Source organism: Lissotriton helveticus, chromosome 4_1, assembly GCF_964261635.1.
Source record: "Lissotriton helveticus chromosome 4_1, aLisHel1.1, whole genome shotgun sequence".
NCBI lineage: Eukaryota > Metazoa > Chordata > Amphibia > Caudata > Salamandridae > Lissotriton > Lissotriton helveticus.
Window position 1 is genome coordinate 637276651 of NC_136063.1, and position 26445 is coordinate 637303095.

At 46.3% G+C, this 26445-nt stretch overlaps 1 protein-coding gene across 2 annotated transcripts in view; it reads left to right on the forward strand.

Moving 5' to 3' along the window:
• NSMAF (neutral sphingomyelinase activation associated factor) overlaps positions 1–26445 on the forward strand; it is a 610455-nt gene that overhangs the window by 351187 nt on the left and 232823 nt on the right. For both annotated transcript variants that reach the window (XM_078687269.1, XM_078687268.1), the window contains one exon: positions 20892–20955. In XM_078687269.1, coding sequence (XP_078543395.1) covers positions 20892–20955 — 64 coding nt within the window. The remainder of the gene's footprint in view (positions 1–20891; positions 20956–26445) is intronic.

The following is a 26445-nucleotide window of genomic DNA, read 5'->3' on the forward strand; positions in this document are numbered from 1 at the left end:
CAAGTACCCACACATCGACGTGCATCCAGTTTGTAATAAATGTCTCTCGCCGGATCACGACGAGGGAAACTGCATGGCCTGCTCCAAATTCAGGTCAAAGAAGACACTCAAGCATCGGCGCGCGGCGCGCCTCGAGGCCTTACACGCAACCCCAGCACCCGACGACATATTCGACGACCCCGCGGAGGAAGGCCTAAGCCATCATCTTCAAATTTCACCGCCATCGACGGAGGTCGAGGCCGATCCAGAAGAATATATCGAAGGACAGAGCCAAGACATTGAATACGTCGATGAGGTAGGGGACGACGAAGAAGTCTATGGGGCCTCGGAAGATAGCTCGGTGGAAGAGCTATGCCCCGAAAGTTACTCGGCTCAGGTCACGGGATCGCCTCACAGCCTTACCCACGACCCTGCACCGATATCCCCAGCCCCGCCTTCGGGCCCGGCCACGGATACACCGGAGGAGCCGTTGTTGCGCGTATCGAAACCGAAACCGCAACCAGTACAGTCGACAACATCTAAGATGGCCGACGTCACGCCTAAATCGAAACCGAAACCTACGGCCTCGACAACATCTAAGATGGCCGAAGACACGTCGAAAACGAAACCAAAACAATCGGCTTCGACGACATCTAAAATGGCCGACGTCACGTTCAAACTTACGAAGCCTGCTCCATCTTCGACTTAGTCGCCCTCAGGCCCTACAAAGCCGAAGAAGGCCGTCGAGTCACCAGCGCCACACACGGTGGCCAAGGACACGTCCTCAAAGAAGGTGGTCCATCACGTCTCGACGGCTGTGGCGTCGACCTCCAAACGTGCGGTCGATGAAAGGACCGCTCAGGGTCAAGATCAGAAGGCCGGAGCCACTACTCCTCGGCACAAAGATGCCGGATCTGTTTCGACGGCGTCGTCGACTAAGACTGCTCCAGGCCAGCGAGCCGTTGGAGTCGAGGATTCATCGGTGCCTCCTTCTCCGAAGCCGAAGTCCTCCCAAGCGGCCGAACATGAAGCATCAGTTATCAAACCCTCGGCTTCATTTCCAAAACAGGTCACCGACTCGCTCAAGAGGATTCGGGAAAAAGCCCTGCTGCCGACAAAGGATGCGCCATCGGATCCGAAACCGGTGGAGCTACCTGCCAAGACGTCGACGAAACTTATCTACACTTTTGCGTTTGCACCCAAAACGGTACCGAAGACCTCGGGGACTTCCGAATATTCAACGTCCGGTGCTGTTTTGCCTCGACAAACAGCAGCAGAAGATGAATCAGAGTTTTATATCGATGCCCAGACAGGGAAAATGACACTTTATAAGAGAAAGATCACTTCCCAGCCACTAGAGTCATTTGTCATTCCACTAAAAAAGAAAAGGCAATCACAGGACGTACCTGCCCTTGTTGAACCTCTGCAACCTCCACCAAGGAGGAGTCCAACGCCTTCCCCCACCCAATCAGGGGGTGAGGATGATGACCAAGATGAACAATACAACTTCCCTACTGGCAATGACCCTGATGTGCACCAGGACTCATATGACGACGCAGGGGACCAGGGAAGCCATCACGTGGCACAGGACCCACAGGGTTTTGGGGCACGTACATCCCCAACTGAGGATTCAGCAGCTTTCAATGCTTTAATAGAGAGGGCAGCTGCAAATCATAATGTAGATATGCATGCTGACCCGGTGGAAGAGGATTTCCTGTTTGACACTTTCTCTGTCTCCGAAAGAACAGTCAAAACATTTCCTATGTTGAAAGGTGTCCTCAAACATGCGCCAGAGATCTTTAAAGAACCTACAAGGGCAAGAGTGGTAAACCCACGTATAGAGAAGAAATACAGGCCAGCGCCTGGGGACCCTGCCTATATTCGGGGACAGTTGCCTCTGGATTCGTTGGTGGTCGCAAATGCCCGCAAAAGGGCCAACTCCCAAACGACTGGTGAAGCTCCTCCCCCAGACAAGGAGTCGAAAGTGCTTGAGGCATCTGGAAAGAGGGTGGCTGCGCAGGCTGCTAATGTATGGCGTATCGCAAACACACAAGCACTATTGGCGCGTTATGATAGGGCGCATTATGACACCCTAGAACAGCTCCTTCAACATCTGCCGGATGAGTATAAGGAAGCAGGCGAAATGCTCATACAGGAGGGGAAACTTATATCAAATGCCGCAATTAAGTGCGCACTTGATGTTGCAGACACAGCAGCTAGAGGGATTAACACTAGCGTCATGCTGGCTTCGTATATCTGGATTTAAGCCTGACATCCAAACTACAATCCTCAACCAGCCCGTCAATCCTGACAGACTGTTTGGACCAGATGTAGACACCACACTTGAAAAGATTAAGAAGGATAACGAGACTGCTAAGTCCATGGGGGCACTTCAGTCACAACAGTTCAGAAGCAACACTTTTCGTCGCTCAGGAGCGCGTAGTGTTACCAGAGGACACATGGGGCAACAAACACAATTCACAAAGGGTGGTGCGCAATCCTCGTACCCCAAGCAAGGTAGAGGGGGTTATCGAGGTAACAGCAACAAGGGCAGAGGCAGAGGGAACAACAACTCCCGTTCCTCTGCCACAACCAAACAGTGACTCCCTGTCACTGCCCCCCGACCATCCAACACCTGTCGGGGGGAGACTCCAACAGTTCCTGCCGGGCTGGACGTCCATCACCACAGACAGGTGGGTGAGAAAACTCATACAGTACGGTTATTGTTTGGAGTTAACATCCACTCCTCCCAACATTCCTCCAAAACACCGTCCTATGTCGGCAGAGCACTTGCACTTATTGCAGCAGGAAGTGCTAGTAATGCTGCAAAAAGGAGCAATCGAACTCGTGCCACTGGAGGAGGAAGGAACAGGGGTCTATTCCCTCTACTTCCTCATCCCAAAAAAGGACGGATCCCTCAGACCCATTCTGGACCTACGCCCTCTCAACATGTGTATACTGTCAGAACATTTCCACATGCTGACACTGCAACAGATCCTTCCCCTTCTGAACCAAGGGGACTACCTAGCAACCTTAGACCTCAAGGATGCTTACTTCCACATCCCACTCCACCCGTCCCACAGAAAATACCTCCGGTTCACCATTCAAAACAAGCACTATCAGTTCAAAGTGCTGCCCTTCGGAGTGACTACTGCCCCCAGAGTCTTTACAAAGTGTCTGGCGGCGGTGGCAGCGCACCTCAGGAGACAAAACATACATGTCTACCCGTACCTCGACGACTGGCTTATTCAAGCAAAGTCGGAGAGGCAGTGCGCCTCACACATGTCCCACACTATTCAACTCCTTCACAGTCTGGGGTTCTCGCTAAATTACCCAAAGTCGCACCTTCAACCAGCCCATGTGCGGCAGTATCTGGGCGCGACAATAGACACCCTGACTGCTATGGCTCGGCCGAACACAGTCCGAATCAACAGCATTCAGTCGCTGATCCAAAAGTTCAGACCGCAACACTCCCTGCCAGCGAGAGTGTTCATGCAGTTGATAGGCATGATGGCCTCCTGCATCTTCATAGTCCCGCACGCAAGATTGCACATGCGCCCCCTCCAGGAATGCTTAGCAAATCAATGGACACAGGCTCAGGGACAACTGACAGACCTAGTGTTGGTGACCGGTCGAGCATACAACTCTCTGCATTGGTGGAATCCACACAACCTTTGCAAGGGACGACCGTTCCAAGAGCCTGTGCCACAGATTGTCCTAACGACGGACGCATCTCTCCAGGGGTGGGGAGCGCATGTGCTCCACTACACGGTGCAGGGACTGTGGTCAACCCAGCAACAACGACTGCACATCAACTACCTGGAATTGATGGCAATCTTCATGGCGCTCAAGTCCTTCAAAGTACACTTGTGCAACAAGGTCGTGTTGATCCGGACGGACAACATGACTGCCATGTACTACATCCAAAAGCAGAGAGGTACTCACTCGCCACAGCTGTCTCATCTGGCTCAGAGCATGTGGAAGTGGGCCATTCAGAGGAACGTCTTCCTCATGGCAGAACACCTCCCGGGCAAGGACAATCAGATGGCGGATCTGCTCAGCAGGTACAGCCATCAAATGCACGAGTGGGAGATACATCCATCAGTACTCCACCCGTACTTCCAACAGTGGGGTCATCCAGAGATAGACCTGTTTGCCACAAAGGAAAACGCAAAATGCCAAAGCTTTGCCGCCAGGTTCCCTCACCCGGAATCGCAAGGGAATGCGATATGGATGAACTGGTCAGGCAAATTTGCGTACGCTTTTCCCCCAGCGCCTCTCATTCCGCTGGTGGCAAGAAAGCTAAAGCAACACTCGATGACTCTCATCCTGGTTGCTCCAACATGGGCACGCCAACCATGGTACACCACGTTTCTAGAACTTTCCGTGGTACCGCATCAAAGGCTGCATCTCACATCCAGGCTCTTGACGCAGAACCATGGCGACATTCAGCATCCAGATCCGCAACAGCTCAATCTGGCGATCTGGCTCCTGAGGTCTTAGAATTTGGCTACCTCAACCTGCCTCCAGAATGCATGGACATCATTCGGGAAGCAAGAAAGCCCACGACCAGAGCTTGCTATGTGGCGAAATGGAAGCGGTTTGTCATTTACTGTACTGACAACAATATCAACCCGCTAGATGCATCCATTCCTAGCATCATCTGCCATTTGTTACATCTTTACAAATGCAATCTGGCGTACGCTTCCATTCGGATACATTTATCCGCCATAGCGGCTTATCTCCAGAATAGGCAGCACCTCTCTGTTTTCAGGGTGCCTGCCATTAAAGCCTTCCTAGAAGGACTGAAGCGAGTCATTCCTCCAAGAACACCACCAGCTCCAGTGTGGAACCTCAATGTTGTCCTCACTAGGCTGATGGGCCCACCTTTCGAGCCACTGCACTCCTGCGAAATTCAATTTCTAACGTGGAAAGTGGCTTTTCTCATTGCTATCACATCACTCAGACGTGTTAGCGAGCTGCAAGCGCTCACAATACAGGAGCCATTCATCCAAATACATTCTAACAGGGTGGTGCTCCGCACTAACCCCAAATTCCTTCCAAAAGTGGTGTCACAGTTTCATATCAACCAAACTATTGACCTGCCTGCATTCTTCCAAAACCCACAAACGGTAGCAGAAAGAATGCTTCATACATTAGACGTTAGAAGGGCGCTAATGTACTACATTGACAGAACCCAACACTTTAGAAAGACACAACAACTTTTTGTTGCCTTCGCACCACAGCACAAAGGCAACCCCATTTCCAAAGCAGGAATAGCCAGATGGATCGTTAAGTGCATTCAAATCTGTTATCAAAAAAGCTAAATGCACTTTAACAATACCCCCAAGGGCGCACTCCACACGCAAATTGGGGGCCTCCATGGCTTTCCTAGGGAACTTTCCCTTAGAAGACATTTGTAGAGCAGCCACTTGGGCTACACCACACACGTTTACCAAACATTACTGTGTAGATGTGCATTCCAAACAGCAAGCAGCTGTAGGACAGGCTGTTCTCAAAACACTTTTTCAAGCTTCTGCAGCTGGCACGGGCAACCGCTCTTAATGGAGGGACTGCTATGTATTCTATGCTAAAGATATGAATTTAGCAGCCCACATGCCTCGAACTGAATATGCTACTTAGTATTCTAGTATGCATCTGTTCTTGGCATGTAGGGCTGCTAACATTCATATCGGCCGCCCTCCTCCCCGGTGCCCGTAGCGGCTGCAGACACTCTATTGCATTCATCATTAGCATGGACATCATTTACACTATTTCACTCCATCTCTGCCACAATGGCTAAAAACAATCTGGGGATGGAGCCGATGCCCATGCGCACTGTAGTCCAGGGGAGGAGCCACCTATCTCGTGATACTTCGAAGACTCTTCCAGGACAACAATGTGCAATCATCTGGACCCAACACTAGGCGGCGATCTATGCTAAAGATATGAATGTTAGCAGCCCTACATGCCAAGAACAGATGCATACTGGTAAGTAGCATATTCATTACAGAATGCTGGTTACCTTAATATATCAGAGCATGAATACCCACATGGGGTCCCCAACGCAAAAAAGTGCCTTCATTCGCCGATGATCAGCCAAACAAGCACCCTTCTTCATACAGGCTCAACCAGTAAGGTAAAGCCTAACTTATTTCCAACCAATCGTCCCGACAGACAATCAAAAAGGATTGACACTTTGGAAATCATATGTTTTCCTCTGTTAACTTGACACTGTGATCCATTAAGCACAGTCTTTTTGGTTGATACACACACGCCTTTTGGGATATGGCCAGCGAGATCTTGCCGGCAGACCCAGAGGATCTTGGGAACTATCTGGCTCAGATGATACATGACTGGCAGAAAACTGCTAAATATGTTATCTGCGCCAGTCTGGATACCACAGGGTATGCATTAGCACGACGGTCAGTAGAAGTGTTGTCCTTTGTAGCCATGCCTTGATGAGGTCCATTGGTTTCTACAGCTATGTACAGGGTTTGCTATTGGACATGCCCTTTGATGGTTCATGCCTAGTTTGAGAAGGCAGAGTCCACTTTGGAACTCTTCACGGACAGTAAAGGTACAGTACATTTCTTTGGGCTGTTAAACAATTTTCACAGCAGTTCAGGAAATTTAGGAGGCATTCCAGAGTGCTGGTATGTAGGCACTGTCAGCCTTCCCAGCTGTAGATCCAGTAGACCGCTCAGTGATTTTGGGACTGCTGGCGTGGAACTGCATACCTTGTGCCAGTTAGCGGAGGCATCAGTCCCCTAACTTACTTTTCCCCTACTACAGCAGCCACCAAACTGGTTTAGTTTGCCATTAATTTTGCTAACTAGATGTCTGGTGTTACTTGTGCTTTGGGCGGTCGGTTGGTGTATCTGAACTTAGCGCTGGAACACTCTTCTGGGAGTAGCTATGCGCTTTATAAGTTGCTTTATTATTAATATTAGCAGCTTATGCCACCCAGAAGGAAGCAGGATTCTGCACTTCCTACCTGTTGGTGATCCATAATGTCTTACAGATGAGCCTTATAAAGTCTACAGGCTACACCCTGCCTGTCTTTTAGTAAAAACAAAACAAGTCTTTTAATCATACAGCTTAGCTATATACCGCACAGTGCTTTTTAATTCGTGAATATAGAGTTTCATTGCTGGTTTACAATCTCAGTATGCACTACGCATCTCATTCCAGTATTCCCTCTGTTATGGGTGATCCTAGTTGCTATATTTCCCTGTGTCCTGTGGCAGAGGCATACATTTGGCATAGATACAGGATATGTCACTGTTACCCCCACAGGTTTAGATGTGTAAATAAATCAAGAATTTATACACCAGGTTTAGTCTGGTCAAAAAGTCTCAATTCTCGGTGCTTGTTTACCTCAGAGCATGTCTCGGTCCCTTGCTCCAGACTCATGCGATACTTGCATGTTGGTCGTAGATCAGGTGATACGATGGGTGCAGCCCATGCTTTCTGTCTTTGCAGAAGTCTTTGTTCCACATTGCTCTTGAAAGATGATTACAGAATGGCAGGTCTGGATGTCATGCCACAGCGTCTTCTTCAGTTGGGCCACCCAGGTTGATCTGGCTTCACTCAACTGCAACTTTTAGTTGAGTCCTCAGGCTGAACCGGATTCACTTGGTCATGATGCTGCTTGTTATTTTTTGGTTTCAGCAGTGGCTGCAGCTGTTCATGGCTCACAGCAGCTGCCATTGGCTGTGGCCAAACTGGATTTGATTAAGTCTTTGGTGCATTTCTAAGCAGGAACTACAAAGCGATTGAGAGACCTTCTCACCTTATTGGTCGCTTTTGGCTTCACTCTCCGAAGCAGTCTGCTTTTTCTCTGTGTTACCTAATGCTGGGAACAGACTAGCCTCTCCTCCTGGGCAGTCTCCCCTCACGCACTGCCAGGCACAATACTTCCCTCTATCAGCAAGAAGATGGACCCTCAGCTCCTCCAGCAAGAAGTACAGACTAAGGTGATGTCATCACACCTCTTGGAGATTGGCTGTCAGGCAGACACCAGCCCTGGTTACACATTAGCTCTTCCTTGGTCAAGAAGAAGTTTGGTCTGGAAGAAAGTGTGATGGTTTGAGTTCCACTTGTATGTACCTTCTTCTGACAGATTATGTGGATCTACTGTCTTAGACTTCAGAATTGCTTTGTGTTGGTTCTCTTTCAAGTGTCCTTTTTATGCTGTTCTCCAGACACAGCCTTTGTGTACAGTGATGCTTTAAACAGTAGACATCACAGGGGCTTGCTCCAAGCAGGAGTACAAAAAATGAAGTGTGATATCTCTCCACCTGGCCGTCATCAGCCTTCCTGAAACAGTAATTACTGAAAAAAAGTCTGGTCTTGAATCTTCCTTGCTTCGAACACCAGAAACAGCAGTCCTGTCCTGGACCCCTGCCATCCACAAAATGTCTTGTTCTGAATCGTATTTTTTTTATAGTTTTGGAAACGTCAAATTGTTTAGAAATTTTGTTCTTAGATTCAAAATGATCTTACCTCAGTCCACATACCCGCACATAAAATCTGTGATTACACATCTCACTGCTTAGCGAGAAATCAGGGCCTTAGCGCTTCCGGGACGCCATCTTGAGTGAGGGATCAGGGGCTCTTTGCCCGCTTTGCAGTGCCATTTTGAGTCGCGCTCTAGTGCTGGGTGACCGCATTTGCCGGCCTACTTAAGACAGGCAATGCAAAGCGCCAGAGGCAAGCCCGTCTGCGCCCGGCCGCGCTCCGTGCCAACCATGCTGCCCGACTCCGTCAAGTTCAAGGCAGGATAGAATACTCTAGGGAGAGGCTGCTCAACATCGGTAAGAGGGAAGAGGAGGGGAACCTTCAACACCTAGCCGCTATGAAAGGGGATAAAAACTTTTAAAACTGTGGGCTGATGAACTGTAGATCCCTTATAAAACACTATATTGAGGTCTCCAACATGGTAGAGGATCTGGACCTGCATGTTATATTCCTTACAGAGACTTGGACACGTACAGACTCCCTTGTGGAACTGGGCTTTGCCTGCCCAGAAGGCTATAAAATTTTCCACAAACCGAGGGTGGTTGAGAAAGGAGGAGGACTTTGGGTGTTGTATAAGGAAAAGTGGGATTTTACTCCCCTTGAGATAGAGGCAGTTACTGGGATAGAATTACTGGGTTTCTCATTACAGGAGGCCAAAGGGAGGCTAATCACGGGAATGGTCTGCTACAGACCTCCAGGATCAGATATCCAGTATCAAGCATTACTTGACACCATCACCGACCTGACCCTAACCCATTCCAGGATGATCCTATTAGGGGATTTCAACCTATGGGATAATGGAATTTTAGGCAACCACTTTAGAGATCTAAAGCAAACGTGTGAGAATCTCAACCTACTCCAACTGGTACAAAAACCTATGCACCAAGGAGGGCACGTCCTAGATCTCTTAATTGCCAACCAGGCTGAGACTAAGATAGTGGACATACTGCCTCAAAGTTGGTCGGATCACTCTTTAATTCACTTCCACATATCAATAACCCGGATGGAGGATAATAACAATCGTGGGACAACTTACAGAAAGGGTAGAGAGTGGGCCAAGCTAGTAAAAAATAAGATCTACTTGACTCCTCCGAATCAAAATCTCTTTGTCCCCTCAAACTCCGTTGATGAAAACTATCAAGCATACTGTAACTACATAGTCGGCTCCTTGAACAATATAGCTCCAATAAAGAAACTCAAAAATAGAAAAAAAGCCTCCCCCCGTGGTATAGTGAAGAACTGAAATCACTACGATCGATCTGTAAGAAGGCGGAGAGAAAATGGAGAAGGGCCTATCTGGAGAGGGACAGAAAGGAGTTGAAACTAGCTCAGACCAGATATAAGGAGTCTATAGCCAGGGCTAAGGCAGACTTCTTTGCCAACTCCATCTTGCTTGCCCCGAATAGCATGAAAGCACTCTTTAATATCATTAGGGATTTCTCCCCCCCAGCCTGTACAAGCAGGAAGGTGGTTGCTTCGCCGAAACTCTGCGATGCGATTGCCGCACATTTTGAAGAAAAAGTTACTAAAATCGTTGGTGATCTTTGTCCTAGTAATATCAATAATCAGAGTGACCCGACTGAGAGGCCAGAGGAAGAGCCCAGGGCAGCTACTTGTCTAGAATACTTTCAAGCTCCCACAGAGGATCTTTTCAACAACTTAGCCCAAAGTATCTCCTCGGGCTCCCCCGGGACCCTCTCCTGCATAGAATCTGGACAGTATTTGGGCAGGAAACCCTTCCTTGGCTCCGACTAATCTGTAACCAGTCTTTGGAAGAAGGAGTGGTTCCGGAGGTTCCGGAGGTATGGAAACAGGCAGTAGTTACCTCCCTGCTTAAGAAACCCTCCCTAGACCCCATGGTCCCGGCTAATTTTAGACCTATATCTCTTTTGCCATAATCGATTAAAATCCTAGATAAAATAGTTAGCAAGACGTTGTCATGCTACCTAGAGGACAATCCCCTACTAGATAGGGATCAATTTGGCTTTCGCCCGGGCCACAGTAATGAGACTGCTCTGGCTACCGTATTGGACAATCTACGGATGCTTGCCGACAATGGAGACTCTTCTGTTCTAGTATTACTAGACATGTCGGCCGCATTTGATACGGTGAGCCACACAATACTGGTGGAAAGATTAAAAAGCATGGGGGTAAAACGACGAGCCTTGCAGTGGCTACAATCTTATTTATCAGGGAGGTAACAGGCTGTGACTATATCACCGTTTGAGTCCAGTAAGTCCCCAGTACATCACGGGGCCCCGCAGGGGTCTGCGATAAGCCCCATTCTTTTTAATATTTACTTGCGCCCTCTACTCTCCCTAATCAAGTCTTACGGAATCGACCTGGTTAACTACGCGGATGACACCCAATTGGCCTTCTCCCTGGAAGGGAAACAGGCGGTGTCCATGGATATGTTCCAGGAGTGCATGCTCCAGACAGTAGGCTGGCTCAGGCGAAATTCCCTGCAATTTAATGGGCGGAAAACAGAGGTGATATTCTGGCCGTCCACCAGCCTGCAGCAACATCCGAAACGGGAGTTTAAGCTTACCCCAGAGAATGATCCCATGGTTCCTGCCAAAACAGTGCGCAACTTGGAGGTACTAGTGGATGGCAGTCTTCAAATGGAGTCCCAGCCAAATAAAACTGCTAGCGTTTGCTTCTCTCTGTTGCAGAAGTTATGACAGATCCTCCCGCTTCTGCCCAAAGATACTCGCTCGCTCGTAGTAAGGAGCGTAATTCTTAGCAGACTGGACTACTGCAATGCTCTGTATTGGGGAGCACCACAGTACATCTTACAGAGTTTACAGAGAGTCCAGTCCATGGCGGCAAAATTGGCGCTGCATAGGCAACACAGGTCCTCTACGACCTTAGCCCTGAGAGACCTACACTGACTGCCTATCAAAGAGAGAATTTGCTTCAAATCTCTTTGCAAAGTGTATAAAGCGGCACACAATGGGGGCCCTATTCCACTACAGGAGAGGTTCACCTGGCATAATCCGAAAAGGCAGCTCCGCTCCTCCAATGCAAACCTGATAAAAATCACCAGATTTAAGAAAACCAGGATGGGGGGCAGAGCCTTTGGTGTGGCAGCTGCACGACTATGGAATGATTTGCCCCAGACCATCAGACAGGCCAACTCGTTAACCTGCTTCAGAAAGAATTCGAAAACTTGGTAGTTTCCAAGGATGGAAAATTAGTCCTTCGACTGCCAATTCTGGTCTGTTTACGTGCTGATTACTCCTAAGTCTAAGCGCCAGGATACCCGTAGGTTGACAGTTTTGCGCTATATAAATACATACTACAATACAATACACACACACACACACACACACACACACACGCACGCACACACACACAAAAACACACACACATAATTTGAATCTCACACCCCCTGCACCTTGCCTATACTGGACATGCACACAAGATATCAGTGCAAGGTTCTGTGGCATGCTAATCTAGATTCACACACACACACACACACATTCACTTAATTCACATAATAGCTGCAATTTAGACGAGAGGGGTTAGTAGATCTTCTCTCATTAACACAGAGGAAATAAGTTCTGATCACACTGCAATTATAAAAACCCTTCACTCAACCATCACTGTTTTACGCGATTCACCCATTAGGGTGAAAGTAGCTCACTGCCTTTTATAAGACCACTCTTGGTGCACTGCTCCAGTTTACAGGGCAGTTCCTGTACCTCCATTGTCAGGGACATACAAAGGACAATGTGCTGATGCTAGATTTGCTTTATGCTAGGGCCAAAGGAAATGTCAAAATCCAAGATTCACAAACAGACAGTGGTACACGCTTCTTCAGCATGCAGGGACATTCTTATCCTAACATGATATATATGACATGAAGATCCCAAATACGAGGTGGGCAGAGCAAAATCCAGTTATAGAAACAACAGAAAGCTTGTAATTGTGTGGAGCAGAACACAGGAATTCTGCTCCACACAATTACACATTTTCCAGAGTTTCTATACCTGGATTTTTTCCAATGGTCACTTACCCGATTTTACCAGCCTGTAAAATCTCCTAGGGAAAGGTCTGCATTGCAGCCCAAAACCATTATCTGGTCACTGCTTAACCCTCAGGCAAGACACTGGGTCAGTGTATACTGCCATTGGTGAGCATTCCCCTCTTCCCTCTCGCATCCTTTCGACTGTATTTCCCCCTTCCCCACCTAGAACTTGTGCAGTCATTTTCCACCTGCTCTGAGCACTTGGTAAATGTCTGCTTTAAACCTCCGTCCTTCTGCTTTAAACACCGTAGTTCTGAGTAAGCACAGTTAGGCCCCCATTCCAAGAGTTTTAACTTGTAATTCCAGGAATTGTACGCAGAGATTCTGGCTGGTATCCGAATTGTGGCTGCCCTGAATCTCTCCATTTAGTTGCTCACAGGTTGTACTTTGGTTTAACCTAGCCATACAGTGTTTCGGATGCACTATTAAGAGTTAATATAATTTATAATATTGTGTTAGTGAATATTGATTTGGTGAAGAATTGCTAGTTTGAGTATTTCCACGCTGCTCCTCAATGCTCCTCAATGATTAAACTTACTTCACACTAGAGGTAAGATAGAAGAACTGATGTTAAGCTGTTTTGTATAGCCACTTCTTATGCGTACAATAGTCACTCTCAGTTTTAACTTTATTGGCATGTACATGACACATTTAAATGCTAGGTAAAATACACCAGCACTATAAGACGATTCAGTAAATCACAGTTTACAAAATTATTGAAGAGCTCTTATCTAAGCTCAGATTCACAATCAGAGGGACCATTTCTACCTCGAAAACACGTTGGCTTTCAATATCTTCCTAAAATACAATAAACTGGGAGATTTCTAAAGTTCGATTGAGGGTAGCTCTGAACTACAACTGAAGTATGTTTATACTCAACCTCAAGATACCACGACTCCTGGCTAATATCTCTGACTCTCCAGGAACAATCAGGTTGGCACCTGCTTCCCTGATATAACGTCCCTTGTTAAGCCAAGCAACATGTTCCAAGGGTGTTTGGCTTCCCTGGAAATCTAGAGGTGTGCTGGATAGGGATAGGAGTAAGGTGGTCAGACCTGAATGCACCCACTACTAGCTGAGTGCCAGCATGTAGCATATCTTCAGTGGGACTGGAGAATCACTGAATAACTGCTAGAACTGAGCTTTTGCCAGGCAGCTGTGGATATTATAAGTGACTATCAAACACCACTCCTAAATTGAAGTACATTTCTTGTACCTCATTTTAAGTTATACATATCAAATAAAATCAAGAAGTTTAGTCTGAAAAATCAAATTGGGAGAAATCTCATTTACTCAGCTTAGGTGCTTTTGCAGATGCAAAGTTCATGTTTGGGGGTTGGTGGGAGTAGCCATATGGCTTTGTGGAAGTTTGTGAGCTTGTTAATAGATAGCAAGTCCTCTTTGGCCTTGTGGCTATGTCCCTCTTTAACAGTTGCCGAAACAACTTGATTTCCACATACGGATGCCTACCTACCTGCTATGTTATAGAATCCAGCCAAAACCTATTGACCTGTGGCCAGATTTCAACGTTCTGCACTGACTGGCTCGGAGTACTGTAGTCGGATGGCCCTATATAGTTTACTTAGGTAACAGAAGAAGAATTTGTAGATTAGTTTGGACCAGCGATGTTATGGATCCCGGAAATGGATATTTCCCATTTACATGTTCTTTTCTCATCCCATTCACTCATATATTACATCTTATTTTCAGTGTCTGTAGGAATACACTACAAGTATTGCCAGGCGAAATTGATGCTGTGAAGGTGAAGAAAAAGGATAGGTCACCTCCGTGTACTTTATAGGTGCATTCCTACAGCCCACCATTTGGAACATAAGGTGCCTTGTGAAAGGACTTTAAAGCACTTCTTAAACACCAGTTAAGTAAAAAAAAAGTTTAAAACAAACTGCACAGGTGATTACCACATAGCTGTCAGGCTGCTACTTCACCTGCTTTCTTTTGTGTTTAAAGGAGTTTTGAGATAAGTCCAGATCCAACGTTCACATTTTGGCCAATGTGCATGATGGATGTTTCACAAGCAGAGTAAAGTTAGGTGTTTACACTGACCATAGATGCACTCTTGGTTTGAATAGAACAGATTTTCAAATGCATCTTAGTCGAACCAAAGAACCACATTAAAGGCTTGATTTGTAGACTTGCCTCACATCTATGTTGTGTGATTGGGTGACAGTCACGTGTGTGCTCCTTACTTTATCTGAAAAACTCACACTTCTTCACATGTACCCTCCTACTCCTGAGCTGCATAGGTGTAAGATTATATTTTCTTTTCTCATACATAACTTGTACATGCGATTATTATGTCTGATGTTTCTCGAGACACCCGCACATGCATACACCCACACTTTTTCTTTGCATGCACACTCTATTAGGGTTATCAAAATCAATGAGTCCACCTCTGTACAATTTGCGATTTATGGAGCTATACAAAGTAAGCAGACTGATGTATAGGTAGTGTTTTACTTTCCCCCAATATCTAAACTCCCTGTACTGTATGCAGACTGGCAGATGTGGTGTATGGATACCTTCTCCCTCTCTGCATCCTAACAAAACAACTCGCCCCGTATACCCGGAGTAATCTGCTGTTGGGCCTTCCTTGACAATCCTCTTTCCATGACTAGAGGAACCTGACAGACTGAGAGGTCATGCTGGGCACCCTGGATGATTTATTTCCGGATCAACCGCTCCAGCAGTTTCTCACCTATGGGGTGATAACGCATTTAATAAAGTCCAAACTTGCAGTTCTGGACTCTGAACCTTTTCATCTTTTCCCTACACACACGTCAAATACATGGGCATAGGTACACAATATGCCAGTTGGATATTGGGCACAATGATCCACAGTGGCTACCTCCTTTCAGTTTTTAGGGACACTTAAAGCCTGAAATTGGGAGAACATTCCATACTAAAGAGGAAAATAGAAAACTTGAGTATCCTCATTCTGTTTCCAGGAATGCTCGGTTCAGACTGATTGAAGTTTGTATCCTTCATAGACCTACCTCTCCCCTCTATGATTAATAAACTTTTCCTGGGTTCTTCGGCCTCTTGTCCATGCTGCTCATTTACTCCCATGGATTTGTATCGTATGTTGTGGAGCAGCCCGCTACTATCTAGCTTTTGAGAAGGTATTCTTTAGGCTCTTCCTGCTTGACTGGACCGGCCTTTACTGACATCATGAGAGGCATAAGCCCTATCCTTATTCAAACGACCCGAAAATAGCAGAGCAACCACTCGATTCCTCGATTTAGGTCTCCTCCTGGCCAAAGATGCTCTATCACTATGAGGATTTATCACTATGTGATGGAAAGTGGACGCACCTCCCTTGACTGTGTTCTGGCATACTGTGGTGTTGTTGGGCCAAAGCGAAAAATAAAGCCTTGCATGGGGAAGAGGGGATAGGGCTCCGTAGATACCCCACTCCCCCCACACTTATCCCTGATGGCAGCTGGTTCTGCAACCACTAGGCCACTGTGTCTGAGAGGTCTTCCGTCATTGTGAGTGTTTTTTTATTTTTTTATTATTTTGTTGAATTTAAAAATGCCAATGAAAACAAAGCCAAATGCATGCAGCAAAAGTACCAGAGTGATACAATGGCCAAGTGTGGTACATATGAATCTGACAATAGGGAGGGCAGAGCCATTGTAACAGGTAAGCAAGCAAAAAACCAGGGGGAGAAGCAAGAGGGGGGACAAGAGCGATAAAGGGAAGGGGGCTGGTCAAACAAGAGCAGGGAGAGCGGCCAAGGAACTTAGATTTCCCCTAGGATGGGGAACCAAATAAGAAGGAACTCATCAACCCTATCCATCAGGTTATAGATCACCTACTCGTAGGAGGCAGTCCTAATCATGGCCGCAAGCCATTCCTCATCAATTGAGACCTGCGGAGCGCACCAGTATGCAGATTTTAGCCACTGTGGAGCCTGCGTCCTATGCCAGCCCTGCAGGTTCTTGGAAAGACTGGATTTCATTCGGGCTTCGGCAAGCCCCCATACCCCCCTCACCCCACCCCCGGGACTCCAGTATTTCCACCCAGTCCTTATCTTTGTATTCCATCTGAAAGCGGGTCTGCTAAACCTGTCTGAGGCACTACACTTGCGGCTGTGAATATAAATGGCGATTCAGAAGGTTATACAGCCAGGGCATCACGCCAGACATCATTGGCAGTGGGTTTTGCCAATACTATCTCTACCCTTGTGGTATGATTTCTTCCTATCCTTTCCCTCATGGGCTCAGTATATGGTCTCCTGACACCCTTCCCCACCGATCTTACTGTCTGATGGCTCTTCCTTAGTCGCTAATTATCATTGATCCTCGTTCTCTTGTTTCTTTAGATGAATGTCGCCAGCTACGTCTCATTCTATTCGTCGTGAAGCTATGTTAGGTTATGTTAGACACATTTTTACAGCACATGGCTACCCCAGCAGTGGGGTGTCCCAGCGCTAGCAGACCACGTGACCAGATAAAGGAAGCTAGATGGTAGAAAGAGCCCGGTTTTGATCAGTTTCCTGAAAGCCCAATGATCCTGTGTGCTCTGGGCCATAAGTGGAATGGAGTTCCAAAGTGCAGCAGCCCTCGCCTTGAAAGAGCGCCTGCTGCTCTACGTCTACGCATAGCAGGAATGCAAACCAAATGCTGGTCGGCAGAGCGCAAGGCACGGGATGGAACATATGGTGTGCAGAGCCCCTTCAGGATTGGGAGCCCTGCCCATATAGGGTCGTATGGGTGATGCAGAGAGTCTTAAACTGGACTCTCTGTTCAATGGGCAGCCAATGGAGACAACGAAGAATATTGGAAGTGCTGCAGTGTTTTGGCAGGGCAAAGGGAAGTTGTGCCGCCGGATTCTGTGCCCGTTGAAGTCTTTTAGTAACAATTTTATTTACCCCCCCAAAAAAGTCCGTTACAATAGTCTAGGCAGGAATGCACCACTGATTGCACAATTAATTGGCGCATCGATGTATCTAAGAACCCCAAGATGGGTTTTAAGCCACGTAGAAGGCCAAAACAGGCCCCTGTCACTTTTTTTGCATGAGACTCAAAGGAGAGGGTATTGGCCAAAAGGACCCCTAAGTTCTTGTGGGTGTCACAGCCCATCACCAGGGGCTCGGTCTTAGAAGAATTAAGTTGTAGGTAATTGTCTGCCAACCAGGCAGAAATGGCCAGGATGTCTTCACGGAATTTCAGTTGATCCTGATCCGGGTTGTTGGAAAAGGTGAATAACAACTGAGTATCATCAGCATAGGAAATAATACTGATGTTCCGAGCTTTTGCTAAAACGGCCAGTGGGCGAATATACATGTTAAATAACGTGGGGTTCAGAGCTGAACCTTGGGGGGGGGGGGGGGGCCGCAGCAGAGAGGCTATGTGATAGACTGGTAGGGGGGGGGGGCATAGACCTGAAAGGAGCGATTAGATAGAAACAACGTAAACCAGGCCAAGGCCTTGCCTCCGACCCCGATGTCTTCTAGCCGTTGGAGCAAGATTTATTTATTTATTTATTATTTATTTTCACATTTGTAGAGCGCTCTGTTACCCGGAGGTGTCCTGGCGCTGACTGCTAGTGCTGGAATGAGTAGATGGGCTTAGTGGGTAAAGAGCCAGGTTTTGAGCTCTCTCCTGAACACCATCAGGTCCTGGGATTGTCTAAGCCTGAGAGGAAGTTTGTTCCAGGCCTCGGCAGCCCCAAGGGAGAAACTCCTGCCTCCCCAGCGAGCTCTTTTAGTTCTGGGGACCGTGACCAGGGCCTGTTCCCCTGATCTCAGTGTTCTTGCCGGTATATGCCATCGAAAGAGCAGTTTCATATACCTGGGGCCCATATCATGTAGGGCTTTGAAGACCGTGCATAGCGCCTTAAAAACAATTCGCTTGCGGACAGGTAACCAGTGTAGAGTCACCAAGTCCTGACTGATAGATGCGAATTTGGGAGTGTCAGTGATCAGACGGGCAGCTGCGTTCTGTAATAGTTGGAGTTTATTGAGGACGCCCCGCTGGGCGTTTAGCATCAGGCTGTTACAATAGTCTAAGCAGGAGAGGACTAGACCTGTAACAATGGTTTTCCTATGTTCCTTCTCCACATAGGGAAGAATTTTTCTAATGGTTTTAAGAACATAATGCAAGGAGGAGGAGAGTGCGTTAACCTGGGGTTTAAAGGACAGGGAATTGTCCACTAGAATGCCCAAGTTTTTTACTTTCTCCACCGGGGAGGGGAGAGGACCCATTTCATCTGGCCACCAGCTCGGGGACCAGAAGTTATCCATGGCTCCGAAGAGCAATACTTCTGTCTTCGTGGAATTAAGTTTTAGGCAGTTTTGTGCCATCCAGCAGTCCACCTCACGCATGCAGTTTTTAAATCTGTCTGCTGTATTTTCAACATTTCCCGGTAAGAGTGACACCACTATCTGAGTGTCGTCTGCATATGCTGTGAGGTGAAAGCCAAACGATCGTATCACCGGGGCTAGGGATGCAACATAGACATTAAAAAGGGTAGGGCTGAGCGAAGACCCCTGAGGGACTCCACAAGGCAGCGCAAACGGGTGGGATTCGTAGTCTCCTAGGGCCACTACCTGGGTTCTATCGGCCAGGAAGGCCTGTAAGATGTTAAGTGCCTTTCCCTGGATTCCACAGGCCCTCAGGCCCTTTGATACGGTGGACCGTATCAAAGGCCGCGGAGAGATCCCGCAGGATCAGGGCCGCTCTGCCTCCTGCGTCCATCACCTGCCTGATGTCTTCCACTGATTTAATCAGGGCGGATTCCGTACTGTGCTCCGCCCGAAACCCGTGTTGTGAAGGGTCAAGGTAATCCCCTGTGTTTAAAAAGGCGCTAAGTTGTGAATTAAGGCTGCCTTCGATAATTTTTGCGGGGAGAGGAAGTCGAGCTATCGGCCGATAGTTATTCAAATTGGTAATGTCTTGGTTGGGTTTTTTTAGTAGTGGCAAGATGGATGCTCGCTTCCATATGGAGGGATATTCTCCTTTCTCCAGCATCTGATTGAAAAGTGGAGTAAGTCCACTTGCAATGACATCTGGGGCTAGTTTGGCTATACCAGTGGGACAGGGGTCATGAGGAGAGCCTGATTTTATTTTTAAAAGGCGCGTTACCACTTCCTTTTCAGTGATGGGCTGGAATTGTTGAAGTCTGGCTGAAGGGCCTAGAGTCTCCAGGCCCTCCCTCGAGGGGGGTGTCATGACTCGACTGTCTAGTGAAAAGAAGATGTTTTCTACCTTTTCTCGAAAAAAGCTAGCCAGGTTTTCACGGAGCGGAAGACTGGGGGGAATTTCTGTAGCTTTGAGATTGGCTAGAAGTGAAACCGTTTGAAATAATTTTTTGGAGGTGTTGCTGGCTTCCCTTATCTGTTTAATAAGGAAAGCCTTTTTTGCTTGCAATATTCTTTCTCTATAGCTTCTTTGTTCCAAATTAAGAGTTTGTTTGTCTGCCTAGCTGTAGTTCATTCGCCAGATTCTCTCCAATTTTTTACACCGTGTTTTGTGTTCCCTGATTTGTTCTGTAAACCAGGGAGCTGCCGGAGAAGCCCGGGTGGAATAGGTAATTTTAGGGGGGGCCAAGAGCGAGCAGGCACGGTCCAGCCAGGCTGTATAGGACATGTCAGGGAGCGGGGTCAGGGAGTTTGCTAGCGTATTTTCCAGCTTGTCCCCTTGATGTTCTTCCATTTTCTGACCTGTCTCGGGGCGTTTCTTGTATTAAGTGGTTTCCTAGGGGTGATGGGGGGTATCGTGAAGTAAATTGCCGAGTGGTCCGACCATGATACTGGAAGAACCGATATCACATTTAGGTTGGGATGATTTTATGGGAGACCGCGTCGAAGGCCGCACTGAGGTCAAGTAAACTCAGCGCAGATGTATTGCCTTCGTACAGCGTGGCCCACACCTGTGAAAGTGTTACATTTATTTGGTTTTGTTCTTTTTAACCCGTTAACCGCGGCGGTAATTCCACCGCGGTGCGGGTGTTTCCTTGTGCGGGCGGGGCCGCGTCTGCCAATGGACGTGGACAGCACTACGAAGGTAGTGCTCCCGACAGCAGCAGGGAAGGGGTTAATATCCCTAATACTAGTTAACGAGGGGTTTCTGAAGCCCAGCTCCTTCCTTTCAACATGCTCTGTGCTTATTGTAATTTATGCGGTATATTTAACTACAACTTCTCCTAGACAAATAAATACATATCTCTTTTGTCATAGTCTTTCCTTCATGTGCAAAGATTGACTATTATTATACGAACTATAAAACCCAATACAAATATGTTTACAAAATGGATAGTTTTACTTTTTTTGAAATACCCTAAAAGGCAGCCGTTACAGTACTGTTTTAATGTGTCTCTACTCCTTTCTTCCTAGCACCAGAATACATGCTCTGTATACAAAATGGAAAATTTGACCACGCAGATAGAATGTTCAGCAGGTTTGTAATTTTTGCTCCTAAGAATTTTCAGAATTTCATATCAAAATCAGTATTTTTGTATTTTTGTATGAGTATCGTAGATGTCTTTGTGGCAAAAGACCACATGTTTTCTGGTGGATTGTGGAATGTGGGGGCTGTATAAGAACCACTTTGTTGGCCTAGGAAGCCAGTAAGTTCCCTTAAATAAAGTTCTGAAAGTAGAAACCATGCTGAAGCGTTGTCCTGGCTTGAGTGGGTTTCTGATTCGAATCCGCATCCCTGGAGATTGATTATACCTTATTGGAATTACAAACTGGGCTATGACCGTTATTGCTATTGTTCCCCTGTATAGCTTTAGCCATAACGTCTATGCATTCCATACTTTCCTTGTGTCATAGTCCACGTTGCATTTGTAAAAGCGTTTAATCTACCATTTGGATGGCATTGCAGCGCTTTTCGAGATTTGAGTCTGACCTTTCGAAATGTTTCTAGTGTTTCCTTGAGGGAATGCAATCTGAATCTGTTTGTGGAGAGTGTGGTCAGTAGAGTGGGTGGGGATCTTCCTGTTCGGTAAGGTGGCAGCATTTAAGTTCTTTGATGAGTGAACATGGACATCAATTCAACAAAATGCCTGTGGTTGAGCACATTATTTGGCCTTTGTAGCCACTAATTATAATCAGGGCTGGACTGGGAACCAAAGCATCCGTGGCACTGAAGGTTTAAACCCGCCCTGCCTCTCCACTCCCTGCGTACCTTCCTTCCTTTCTCTCACGCCCCATCCCTTACCTCCTTATGCCTTATGCTGTGCGTGCTGTAGTAACTCCCCGGGAACTGGAGAGTACGACAAATTGTCCAGGGGCAGCCTGGGCTTTGAAAAGTCTTCCTGCAATTGCTGTAGCCCCCGGGATATTTCCAGACGCTTAAATAGCCAGTTATTTGAGACCTCTATTGATGTCATAAAAACACAATTTAGAATATCAACCGTATGCTAATAAGAATATTATTACTCTATATTTCCAAAAAACAAACGGTAACTGACGAGTAAATTAAGGAATCGTCTATGGAATTGCCCTTTAATTGAGAATTAGTTCATGATTGGATTTAAAAACAGCCCTCCTTGACGTCTGATAGTGGCACTTGGCACGGGTGCATTTCAAAGGTATTGCTTGCTCTTTAAATACAAGGAAGACAGTGCTCGGTTCTATATAGGAAGGACAATTACACCTTATAATCTCTATAGAGCCAGTCCAGTGAGAACCACATTACAGACTATAGCACAGTTGGTGGTAGAAGGCTAGGGCAGCTAAGTGTGACATGGACAAGCCATCCACCTGAGACAATAAGTCAAGAAACCATGTATTAGAACTATATAAAGAAATAAGGGTAACCGGCGTGCAGGCCCGGTGTGCACATAACCCATTGTGCACAGTATTTGTGGGCTTGGTGCCTGAGCCGGGCTAAATAGCGTAGCATATCCTTCAATTTCAAAAACATTTTTAAATCTACTGTTCTGATTTCAGATCACTTATCCAAAGTGCTGCCAATGGTCATCAGGGGTGGAGGGTTCTGCAGATCTTTGGCTAATTAAGACATCATTTCCGAAAACAATAGGAAGTATTTCACAGGCTCCTGCGATACGAGTTTTTATACTTTATACCCCTTTATTTTGTTCAATAAGGGCACTCAAATGAATCAGTCACTTTTAAGTAGTTATGGTTCAGTAGCACTATACACTGGAAAGGCATTTTTTAATTTACTTATAAATTTGGTCCTCATGGATAGATCTGTAACAATGTCGGGAATATGCAGCTAAGGTCCGGCATGCAGGTCAGTGCAGGAGAAAGAAAGGTATGAGGGCCAGGGGTCCAAAGAAGATGTGTTATCAATTTTAGCTCCAGTGGGAATTTTTCTCGCATGGCACGAAAGTATAATTTTACTCCTAAAACATGCTTTTTGTAGTTTGGCATATATTCATAGTCGTTTTTGAGCTTTGTCTGGCAGCGGCTTGTAGCGGTCGAGGAACGCGTCCTAGTCTTCTGCCATCTTGGCCACGCCCCCAACAATTAATTTTCAATGCACAATTGATAAGAAACATATTTTTGGTCCTGACAACGATCAGGCATTAGAAAAAATGAAAAAAGATACTGAAGTGGCCAAATCCATGGGAGTATCCAGTTTCCTTCAAACAGAGGCTTCTTTCGTCATTCCTTTTACAAAGCGGGGTCCAAAACCACACCCTCAGATTAGAATACCTCCATCTACAAAAGTAATAACCAGTCCTCTCCCTCAAGAGGCTTTTTTCGAGGAGGTTATAGAGGAAACAACTTTAAAGGTAGGGGTAATGGCAAGACACCCCGTAACTCCCCTTCCCCTAATAACTAGTGACTTACCCACGCTTCCCCCAACTATACCACACCTGTAGGGGGAAGACTTCAACAATTTCTTCCCATTTGGCAATCTACAACAATAGACAAATGAATGATTAGAATTATCCAACATAGTTATTGCCTGGGGCTTACCAGCAATCCTCCAGACATACCATCTCGCTCTCCCAAATTGTCTCCAGAACACCTTCAATTGCTCGAACAGGAATTGCATTCCGTTTTACTAAGAGGAGCTATAGAACCGGTTCCACTACAATACCAAGGTTCAAGGGTTTACTCTCTGTATTTTCTAATTCCCTAAAAGGACGGTTCCCCAAGACCTTTTATGTATTTCAGAGAGTTCAACCAATACATACTGTCAGAACACTTTCACATGGTGACCCTTCAATAGGTTCTTTCACTATTCAGAAGGCAGATTTTATGTCTACTCTAGACTTAAAAGAGGCATCTTTTCATGTTCTTATTCCGCCAGCCATCGCAAATACCTCAGATTTATGATAGCAGGCAAGTATTACCAATTCAAAGTACTTCCCTTTGGAGTGACTACAGTGCCCAGACTATTTACCAAATGTATGGCAGTATTCGCGGCTCATCTCAGGAGATTGCATATTCACGTCTTCCCCTAGCTAGACGACTGGCTCATCAAAGTGAGCCCATATCAAAACTGTTTACAACATACTCCAATGACAACAGACCTACTTCATCAACTGGACTTTTAGGTCAATTCACAAAAATCTCACCTGCATCCCTCACAGATGCAATCTTACCTAGGAGCTACTCTAGACACAGTCAAAGCTCTAGCTTCTCCTTATGTTGCCAGAATTCTCAACATTTAGTATATGATACTACAGTTTCAGTCCGACCAAGCCTTACCAGCCAGAGTGTTGATGCAACAACTGGGAATGATAGCGTCTTGTATCGCAATTATAACCCATGCAAGACTTAATTTGCGTCCCCTACAAGAGTGCTTGGCACATCCGTGGAATCAGTTGCAGAGTCAATTAACCGATCTAGTGTTGGTAGACAGCCGTACTCATCGCTCTCTGCGAGGTGGAACCCACACAATTTATCAAAAGGATGACCTTTCATCGACCCTATTTCACAGATCGTGGTCACAACAGATGCATCTCTGACAGGTTGGGGTGCCCATCTCCGAGATTGCACAATACAAGGCTTGAGGAGCAGCAAGCACAAAAGTCTCCACATAAACTATTTAGAGCTTGTAGCAATTTTTCTACCACTCAAAGCTTTTCAAATTCACCTAAAAGGCAAAACTGTCGTAGTCCGAACAGACCGCATGACAGCAATGTATTATGGGCAAAAGCATGGAGGGACGCACTTTCTCTAACTGTAATAACTTGCTCAGACCATTTGGAGTTGGGCAATCCATCAACAATCAGATTGCCGACCTCCTCAGCAGAAGGAGACAGCAAATTTACGAGTGGGAACTTTATCCCCAAGTTCTCCTTACGTATTTTCAACAATGGGGATTCCCACAAATAGACTTGTTCATCACAGCCGACAACTCAAAATTCCCAAGCTTCTGCTCCAGGTTCCCACACCCGCTCTCACAGGGCAATGCTCTATGGATGAACTGGTCAGGGATATTTGCCTATGCTCTTCCACCTCTCCCACTCTTTCCGTGTCTGGTTCGGAAGCTCAGGCAAACATCCCTCACACTAATTCTAGTAGCTCCCACATGGGCACGTCAACCATGGTGCATCACCCTGTTGGAGCTATCTCTGGTTCCACATCAAAAGCTGCACCTCACCTCCAGGCTCCTCACACAGAGCCATGGAGAAATCATACATCCATATCCCAAAGAACTGAATTTAGCAATCTGGCTCCTAAAGTCATAGAGTTGGGTTATTTAAATCTACCACCTGACTGTATGAATATTCTAAAAGAGTCTACTGCAATAACAAAATCAATCCCCTAGCTGCTTCTATACAAAACATCTGTTACCCGTTACACTTACAGCAAACTGGAGTAGCTTATACATCTATTTGTTTGCACCTCGCAGAGGTAGCTGCGTATTTGCAGAACACGCAACATTTGTCACTATTCAGAGTTCCAGTAATCAAAGCTTTCATGGAAGGCTTGAAAAGAGTAATACCACCAAGGATTCCTCCGGCCCCAGTATAGAATCTCAACATTTTCCTTGCAAAGCTCATGGGTCCACCTTTTGAACCATTGCACAAGCGCCCTTTGCTGTTTCTCTCATGGAAAGTTGCTTTCCTCATCGCAGTCTCATCATTAAGGAGAGCTGGTAAGCTACAGGCGCTAACCTTAGAAGAAACTGTCTTTCAGTTACACAAAGACAGGGTAGTTCTCCTCACCAACCCTAAATTCCTCCCCAAAGTGGTTTCTGCTTTTCATGTAAACCAATTGGTTGAATTACCTGTGTTTTTTCCTCAACCTGATTTTGTGGCAGAGCGTGCTCTTCACACGCTTGATGTAAAAAGAGCTTTATTGTACCACATTGATAGGACAAAAGACATTCGCAAAACAAAACAATTATTTGTTGCATTTGCTGCACCTCACAAAGGCAATCCCATTTCCTTTCCCATTCCCAGATTTCTAAATCTGGTATTGTCAGACGAATTGTTAAATGCATTCTAGCATGCTACGCTAAAGCTAAACAAACTTTATCCATACCCCCCTAGAGCGCTTTCCACTCGCAAAATAGGGACTCTGTGGCTGTTTAGGTAACATTCCTCTAGCTGACATATGTAAGGCAGCTACATGGTCTACACCACACACATTTACCAAACTCTTGTGTAGATGTGTTAGCACGTCAACAAGCTAATGTAGACCAAGCAGTGTTAAAACACAATTTCAAACAACTGCAACATCTACATTTTAGCCACCGCTTTGGGAGTATACTGCTTTGTAGTCTATGCAAAGCATGTGTATCTACAGCACACATGCCTCAAACGCATAATGTTACTTAGCCAGTAAGCATCTGTTCTTGGCATGTAGAGCTGTAGATTCACATGCGTCCACCCGCCTCCCTGGGTACCTATAGTTGTTGCAGTTCTTCATTATACATTCATACACATGGACATCTCTATACTACACTCACTTACTCCATTCTCACTCTCTTGCGTAAAAACAATCTAACAAT